The sequence below is a fragment of the Diospyros lotus genome, chromosome 10 (genome assembly GCF_014633365.1).
Source record: "Diospyros lotus cultivar Yz01 chromosome 10, ASM1463336v1, whole genome shotgun sequence".
Taxonomy (NCBI): domain Eukaryota; kingdom Viridiplantae; phylum Streptophyta; class Magnoliopsida; order Ericales; family Ebenaceae; genus Diospyros; species Diospyros lotus.
The window spans coordinates 8,776,020-8,785,421 of NC_068347.1; the positions used below are offsets into that span (position 1 = coordinate 8,776,020).

At 31.8% G+C, this 9,402-nt stretch overlaps 1 protein-coding gene across 1 annotated transcript; it reads left to right on the forward strand.

The window, feature by feature from the left end:
- The first annotated feature begins 789 nt into the window (after positions 1–789).
- LOC127810970 (gibberellin 2-beta-dioxygenase 1-like) lies at positions 790–2,505 on the forward strand. The gene is made up of 3 exons (XM_052350613.1): positions 790–1,445; positions 1,529–1,877; positions 1,992–2,505. The coding sequence occupies exons 1-3, from the start codon at positions 1,045–1,047 to the stop codon at positions 2,238–2,240; spliced, it is 999 nt and encodes a 332-aa protein (XP_052206573.1). The 5' UTR covers positions 790–1,044; the 3' UTR covers positions 2,241–2,505.
- The last annotated feature ends 6,897 nt before the right edge of the window (positions 2,506–9,402 follow it).

The following is a 9,402-nucleotide window of genomic DNA, read 5'->3' on the forward strand; positions in this document are numbered from 1 at the left end:
TTGCCACCAAAGAGAAATGGATAGGAGAGAAAGGTTGCTAGATAAAAAGATGGAGGATAAAGGTGGGGAGATGAGGAAGATGGAGTTTACGTGAAGGACATTTGGATACTTAAAAAGTTTACAAATAAATATAATCAAGCAATTGTTATGTTTGAAATTAAAAAAAATACAAATATCTGAGAATTGAAAGTGAACTTTTAGAATTAAAAACATTTAGATGAAATTAATTGGAAGAATCCTTTTGTCAATCACTTATCTCTTTGTTTCATAAGTGTGAAAAAAAATAAAAATCAGATACATAATCCAGTGATCAGGCCTAGTATGGAAAAAACATTTTTGACCTTACATTTGTGTGATGTACCAATATTCAACCTTTGACTATTGTGATTTTTTAATTTATATATTTTATTAGAATTATGAGGTCAAATAATGAAGACGTCTGTAATGTGTCATCTAGGGCACTATTATGTTGTTCATTATCGGACAATATATAGCAGTTACCCGACTGAGAGAGATAGGGTGGGTTTATGTATGTGATGTGGGTCTCACATAAGATTCACCTCCTCTCTCTTAATCGGGTAACTGTTATATTGTGCGACGATAGATAATGTAACAATTGACGCGTCACCTAAAAAAAAATCAATTAGTCAAATAGCGGATGGCGAGAATTCTGAAAAAGAAAGCACATCACATCAATTAATTTTAAGGCAGGCAAAATAGACTTTTTCTCTTCAGCCAATTCAATTGACCCCTCCGTGGGACTCAATATCATCATTATCCTTACTGAAAACCTCAGCCCTGCCATCCTCTCTCCTATAATCTTATAAATAGCCAGTGGCCAAGCATCATTGGTCCGAGAGTCCTATAAATACTAAAGCATCCTCCACCTGTTTGTTGAAATGCCTCAACCAACAGAATATCAAACTATTCCATTCGTGCTATCAAAGCCGCTCTCCCACTGATAATCTTCCCCCAACCCATTACAAATCTCAGTATCTCTACTCTCTTATAATTGCTGAATAAAAAATCTAGACTCCAAAAACAATGGTGGTTTTATCCAAACCCGGAATTCAACAGTTCCCAGTCATCAAAACCTGCAAATCCGCCACATTCTTCTCTGGTGTTCCCCTCATAGACCTCTCAAGACCAGACTCCAAGAACCTCCTAGTTAAGGCCTGCAAGGAGTTTGGTTTCTTCAAGGTGGTCAATCATGGCGTCCCAGGAAAATTTATCACCAAACTTGAATCAGAAGCCACTAAATTCTTCTCGCTTCCCATTTCTGAAAAACAGAAGGCTGGCTCTCCTGATCCCTTTGGCTATGGAAGCAAGAGCATTGGACCCAACGGCGATGTTGGCTGGGTTGAATATCTCCTCCTGACAACCAGCACAGAGTTAGGCTTTCAGAGATTCATATCAATACCTGGCCAAAACCCGGAAAATTTTCGGTGAGAAATGGAACAGTTGATCAAAGAACTTGCCTTGTTTCGGTTCTATGGCTCTTAAATTCTTCTGTTTTTTCTTGCTGTAGATGTACTGTGAATGAATATGTTTCAGCTGTTAAGAGGATGGCATGTGAGGTTCTTGAGTTGCTGGCTGATGGGTTGAAGATTCAGCCCAGGAATGTGTTCAGTAAGCTCTTGATGGATGAACAGAGTGACTCAGCTCTGCGGCTCAACCACTACCCTCCATGCCCGGAAATCCAAGGCACCGATGGAAGGAATTTGATTGGATTCGGAGAGCACACTGATCCACAAATCATTTCTGTTCTAAGATCCAACAATACTTCTGGCCTTCAAATCTCTTTGGGAGATGGCAACTGGGTCTCTATCCCACCTGACGAAAGTTCCTTCTTTGTCAATGTTGGCGATTCCTTGCAGGTGCAGCTTTTTTACCACTTGGGATCTAGTTGGATAGCAACCAAGATTCACGGGACTCCAACTCGAGATTTGGTCTCACTAAATATGGTCCACTAAATATGATTCTTCTTGCAGGTGATGACTAATGGGAGGTTCAAGAGCGTGAGGCATAGAGTGGTTGCTAACAGTTTGAAATCAAGGGTTTCAATGATCTACTTTGGGGGGCCACCACTGAGTGAAAAGATAGGGCCCTTGCCTTCACTGGTCCAAGGAGAAGACAGCTTGTACAAGGAATTTACTTGGTTTGAGTACAAGAAATTTGCCAAGTCTTCAATGCTGGCTGCTAACAGGCTTGGTCTCTTTGAGAAAGTTCCAGCCTCGTGATGGTTTTCCCCACTTTCCCGAGAAAATTCCTGGGAATCGCATTTCCCGATAAGGTGGTTCTGAGTCAAGACTTTTTATCCTTTTAAGTTTAGTAAGGAAAAAGAAGAAAAGAAAAAAAGAAATAGGTTTCCCACCAGTCATATAGGATGCAAGAAAACTTAGGTACCCTTGTTCGTTCTTTTCTGTAAACCCCTCTTTCGATTTTCCCACACTTGATGTAAAAATATCAGTTTGCTTTCTTATTAATGAACACATGTTTATATCATCCATCGCCATTCATGTTGCAACACTTTGCAAACATGTGTACTTCTAATCCTCAAAGATGAATTCATTAACTAGATGAGTTTGTTCATTGATTTTTGCTCCACTTTATCCTCATCGTCGATGATGATGATGATGATGATGCATCACATATGCGTTCTTTAATCAAAATACTATAAAATAAAGTCATCTTCTTCATGTTTAATGTTTAAATTGAGTAGTGAAGCAACAATATAAGGATGGTAGCTCGATTGGTCCGAGATGTTTAATTCCTTTTAAGCTTAAGAGAGTGAGTTCAAATGAATCAATTTGTGGTAGTAGAATTAATCAAAATTGTTATATTTGCCCGACACGAGAGTGGGGGGTGTGGGCCTGGGCATGAGCCCCACCCCCTCCCCTCAAACTCAACGATTGCAGGTTTAGAGCTTGACACTATAATGTGGTGGACTTTTGTCATTTGAGGAGTAGATAGGGGTCAAATCCAATATGTTTTGAGAAAGAGGGCCCTTGTGGCAACTCAACGGGATGATTACAGCATTAGTTGCCTCACCTTTTCCATTTACTAAGAAAAGAAAAATTCTTTATGTGTAAAAGGATGCAAGTAGTACGATAAATGTGTAAGGAAATGCAAGTAGTACGATAAATATGTAGTCTTACTACAAAGAGTAGAATTAAAATTAATATTATTTGTAATAAAGTTAAAGTAAATATTTTTTTTTTGAAGATAAATTGTCACAAACTATTAAATTATTTTAATAATGTGATAGAAAGACCAACAAAGATTGTAATACAAATCTAGGTTGGAATGAAATAAAAATGAGAAATGAATACGATGTGAAATAGAAATGAAGAAACGACATTCTTCAAGAAAGTAGGAGACAAAAATTCGGAAAAATGGTTAAGTAAAAAAAATATAAGGATCTTTTTATAAATATATTTTTTAATATAAAAAATTATAAAAAGTAGTTATTGAATCTAAAAAATAAACCTAGTTAGAGATGATTTTTTTTTTGGTCTCTAATCTATTTGTGGATGGAAATGTATTTTTAATATTTTTTTAATATTACGAAATAGCCCTAAAATATTTTTGAAATTGTAGAAATGGCCTATAAACGCTTTTTGTGTGTGTGTGTGTGTGTGTTTCTTAGCATTTTGGTACAGGAAACATTTCAAAAATATCGAAATGGTTAGGGATGGGGCTAGAAATTTTATCTAGGTGGGCAAAACTTAAATAATAATTTTTTTTAAATAATATAATATTAAAAAAATATATCAATAAATTACTATAATTGTTCTCAACTAATTTTTATATTTTTATAACGTCGTATAATGATATTATTATTAATTTCATTAAATATATCATTTTCAATATACACAACTAAACTATTATTCAACCATTAATTTTTAATTCGATTGCATAGCCAGATCTTAACAAGCTTCATGGTAGAAAATGCTCTTTCTACTGTAACAATAGCAACAGGAAAAATTAATGATAATGTCACAAGTTTGTAAACTAATGGATACACATCATTTTTCTTTTGTCACTACTAACTTTTGTGCAAGATCACTAAAGTCCTAAAATCCTTCAAAAATACTTTTGATTTAAATTTCAAAATGTCAAAAACCCATCTTCAATACTCCCTAACTTATTAACAAATCAAAATTAAAAAAATAAGTTAAATCACTTCTAATCTACTTTAAAGACATCAAAATGTTAAAAAATAAATAAACTAAGAAAAAGATTTTGCCTGTAGTTAGGGTTATTCAAAAAAATTGGCAAATCGCAAAAATCGATGGCATTGAGCGATTTTTTTGAGGAAACGGTTCGACACAATTTGAAAAATTTTCAAACTGTGCAGTTTGTAGTTAACGAACAATCCAAGTAATGTACTAATAAAAGATATATAAAATATAATATATATAACATTATATATATAATGGCATTGCCCAAGCATTATATGCAATATTATATATATATAATATAAGGACAACAAAAAGGTGGTATAGTAGAGGAAGTACCAAATCGCACTGCAAAATGCAGTGAGATCTGGTGTGGTTTCCATGCACGAAAAGTAGACAAACTATGAGTGATTGAAATTAAGAAAATTGAAAACCCATCTTCAATATTCCTTAACTTGTTAATAAAATTTGAGAGATAAAAAGAAAATGTCAAAGAAATTTGAGAGATAAAAAGAAGGTAGAATGCAAACCCAAAAAAATAAAAATGAAGGAAAGGTTAGAGAATGTGAGAAGAGGAAGAGATGATATTTATGATGAATTACAATTATAAGTAAAATTACCATAATAACCTAAGTTTTCAAATTTTTTTGAACCAAGAGATTAGTTGGGGGGTAAAAGTGTAAAGTCAAAATAAATATAATAATTTTTTTAAAAAAATTGTTTGGGCAAGGGGGCAACTGCCCCCTTGCCCCTCCCCTCGGTGGATCCGCCCCTAGAAATGACATCCCCAAGGCATTTCTATACAGATACAAACAATACGAATAAAATAGAAGAAAACTCAAAAAGAACATAATAGGACATATATAACATATGCCATAAGAGTTTTACATAAAAATATCTACAAAGAGAAATAACTAATGAACTAAAATTCAATAAATATTTTAGTACATATAAGAAACGGATTTAAGATAAAAAATTGCTCTAAACATAAAAGATGAGAACCCCATTATCTTTACCTGTAAACAGATTATAATTTGTGTTTCAAGCTTTTAACTTTTGTCCACTTGATAAAATAGTGTTAGCAGCTAGCAATTTTGTAACATATATAGAGAAATATATTTCCGCCATTTGTGGAGATATTTAATAGCCTAGTTTCCTGTAATTGGAGTAAAGGCCATTTTCATACTGAATGCCAAACCCTTCCCTATGCCAAACCATTTTCATGCTAAAAATGTAAAATCGAAAAACCAAGAGACCACTACGATCTCCTAGAAACCGAAAAATCGAGAGATTAAATGGTTTCTCGAAAACTAAATGACCAAGAAACCATGATGGTCTGTTGGCTATCAAAAGACTGGGAGACTGTTCAGTCTCTCCAAAGATTGCAACCAAGCCCCTACTTTGTGACTTGTCTATGTAAATGCCCACTTAATTAGGAAAGGGTTGTTCCCAAATAAAACATAAATAAGATAATTTTGACGTCAAAAAATTGTTTTCGGAGTTAGGCAAAATGAATTTATATTATTAATAAAAATTTTAATTCTAATAGATCTCATAATATTAGAATATATATTATTTGGAAGAATTTTAATTTTAGTAGATTTTGGATCTCAGAATATTAGAATATACATTATTTAGAAAAATTCTAATTTTAATGAATTTGAAAAAGTTCTATACTTCTTTATAAATAGGTAAGTTTTTTTTTTTTTTTTAAAAAAAATATATATCTGATACTGGTTTCAATACAACATTTAAGTTTTGAATGTCTGAGTTAAACATCAGAGTATTTGTTTAGGGATTGCCTTGTGTTGCGCCCTCTAATAATTTTTTATCTCATAAAGTTTAAATGGTTTGACCGCGATATCTTTAATTAATAATTTTATTATTGTGTTTAAGTGATAATAATACTAAATAATAACCAATGAACTAAAATATCAAGCCAAAATGTCTTTCCTTTGCTTTAACAACTTTTGGTAATTGTTAAAGCCAAGACGCAAAATCATTTTGCTCATTCAACTTCACATTTCATAAGAGATTTAAGATTCATTCTTCATCAATATATAATCTAGATATTTTTTTTTTAAAAAAAAAAGTCAAAATATTGAAGGGACTTTATTAATTTTTTTTAATAAAGTCGCCTTCAATAAGATTGTAATCTTAAATGGTTTGAAAAACATATATATATATATATATTTTTTTTTTTAGGAGACTATCTTATATAGAGTATGAATTATTAGTATCTTATTCACAAGTTATTGATCTCTTATTTAAAATTGTAATCTATATAATATGATATCACAAATAAGTTACAACTTCTATTATACAACAATTTTTTTTTTTTTTTGTTCTTATTACTAATGAAAAGGGTTTAGTTGGCCAATTGTTAAAAGTTAGATCGACGAATAATCGAAGAAGAATTGCTCCCACAAACGTAGCACGGTTGGTTTTCAAGTAGCAGATTGCATCCAAGGATATAAGTTCGAGTCATGGTAGTCGTAGTGTAGGAGTTTCACCCTCCTGTGGGGTGACTTCTTATGGATACCATGCACTGTACTTCCTACTTGGTGCGTCGTCGTATATTGTGATTAATCCCTCCTACGTGCATGGAATAGTGTGGGGGGTTCTTAAGATAAGGGATTTCACCTTTTGCACCCAAAAATCGATGAAGAATTGACCCACAAAATTGGGTTGGTATTTTTGTTTTTCTCAAAAACATAAAGACTTGTGTTCACTTTGATAAAAAAAAAAAAAAAAAAAAAACCCTCAAACATCGTTTATAGGGGATGATTAGTATCATGCACGTATAAGTCAAAAAATATATTTTATAGTTAAAAAATAATATTTTAAATAATATTTATATAAAAATAAACTTGAATGTAATGGTACAAGTGTTTGTTTATTTAAATAGTAAAAATAGACATATAATTTCAAAAACCCATAACTTATTAACAAATCAAAATTAAAAAAATAAGTTAAATCACTTTTAATCTACTTTAAAGACATCAAAATGTTAAAAAATAAATAAACTAAGAAAAAGATTTTTCCTGTAGTTACGGTTATTCAAAAAAATTGACAAATCGCAAAAATCGATGGCATTGAGCGATTTTTTTCGGGGAACGGTTCGACACAATTTGTAGTTAATGAACAATCCAAGTAATGTACTAATAAAAAATATATAAAATATAATATATATAACATTATATATATAATTGCATTGCCAAGCAATATATGCAATATTATATATATATATACATACTTCATCTAGCTGCGCATTATATACAACATTATATATATATAATATAAGGACAACAAAAAGGTAATATAGTAGAGGAAGTACCAAATCGCACTGCAAATGCAGTGCGATCTGGTGTGGTTTCCCTGCACGAAAAGTAGACAAACTATGAGTGATTGAAATTAAGAAAATTGAAAACCATCTTCAATATTCCTTAACTTGTTAACAAAATTTGAGAGATAAAAAGAAAATGTCAAAAAAATTTGAGACATAAAAAGAAGGTAGAATGCAAACCGAAAAAAATAAAAATGGAGGAAAGGTTAGAGAATGTGAGAAGAGGAAGAGATGATATTTATGATGAATTACAATTATAAGTAAAATTACCATAATAACCTAAGCTTTCAAAATTTTTTGAACCAAGAGATTAGTTGGGGGGCAAAAGTGTAAAGTCAAAATAAATATAATAATTTTTTTAAAATAATATTGTTAGCAGCTAGCAATTTTGTAACATATATAGAGAAATATATTTCCACAATTTGTGGAGATATTTAATAGCCTAGTTTCCTGTAATTGGAGTAAAGGCCATTTTCATACTGAATGCCAAACCCTTCCCTATGTGTGATTTCATTGTCAAAGCGAGGGAAACTGCATTGAAAGCAATATTGTTCCAATTGAAAGGGGGAAGGTTGTGGAAACTTAGTCATCTTCTTATCTACTCACATCCTCATCACCTTTCAATTAAACAAAATAATCATATTCACACATTTATCCTTTGAAGACAGAATTATCCTTTAGATTACTTTCATTTTGCTTCAAAGGTGTATTATAGTTAGATGATTGGTGGTTTAAAAATCATGTAATTGACTCGATAGAGTTTAATAGAGATCATATAGACACATAAGGATAGATCAACCAAGCTTTTTCTTTCTTTTTTTTTTTTCCCTTTTTGATAAGAACACTAAATTTTCACTTTCTAAGTAATTATTGGAAGAGAGCCCATGGCATGCTAATATGCATAGTGAGTCCTCACTCTTAGTTGATCTGGTATGAGGGCAAGATGGACTTAACAAGTGACAAGAGGGATTGGTCACCTCCATTAAATTTTTAATGGATAGAGCCTATGTAAGGCTTCACTTTAATTTTCCTAACTTAGGCCAATAGGTAAAGCCTAAGTTAGGCAAATTAAACCTTAAGTCAAGCCTATGCTCTATCTATTGAAAGAGGGGACATAATGGGCAATAAGTAAAAACCCTAGCTACATGTCTTTGAGATACTCAAATATTTTTGTAACAACCTGTTAGTAAATCTAGGAGTTATTGGTATTTTATTTTGAGCATTAGAAATTTTTGACTTTTTAATTATTGGTTGGAAATAATTTATGTGTGCTTAAAGAAGGGTGAATTAAAGGGAAATATTTTTATGAGAAATAAATGTAAGGAAAATTAAATTTGATGAGTCCACATAAATGAGAATATAATATATATGCATATATGGGTGCATAATGCTTAATTAATTAAATGGTTAATTGGATTATATATATATATATATCATGGGGGTTGATTAAGGTAAAGGAAAAAGAAAAGGAAATGGGAAAAGTCCAAAGAGGGCTTACCTTGTATATATGATGTAGGAAAAAAGTAAGGATAAAAATGGGAATTCCCTAAATAGGAGAATAAAGAAAATGAGAAAGAATAAGAGAAATGAAAAATGACTAAAAGGGGCTTGGATATTTGTGTGATGTGTGTGCAATTAAAGGGCAATTGTGGAAAGAAGACAAAAAATTGATGGGAGCAGGTGGGGGAGACGTGTGGCAACTCAACGGGATGATTACAGCATTAGTTGCCTCACCTTTTCCATTTACTAAGAAAAGAAAAATTCTTTATGTGTAAAAGGATGCAAGTAGTACGATAAATGTGTAAGGAAATGCAAGTAGTACGATAAATATGTAGTCTTACTACAAAGAGTAGAATTAAAATTAATATTATTTGT

Coding starts and splice junctions, on each gene's coding strand:
- LOC127810970 (XM_052350613.1), top strand. CDS start 1,045: ATGGTGGTTTTATCCAAACCCGGAATTCAACAGTTCCCAGTCATCAAA. Junction 1,446..1,528: donor CAAAACCCGGAAAATTTTCG/GTGAGAAATGGA, acceptor TTCTTGCTGTAG/ATGTACTGTGAATGAATATG. Junction 1,878..1,991: donor ATGTTGGCGATTCCTTGCAG/GTGCAGCTTTTT, acceptor TTCTTCTTGCAG/GTGATGACTAATGGGAGGTT.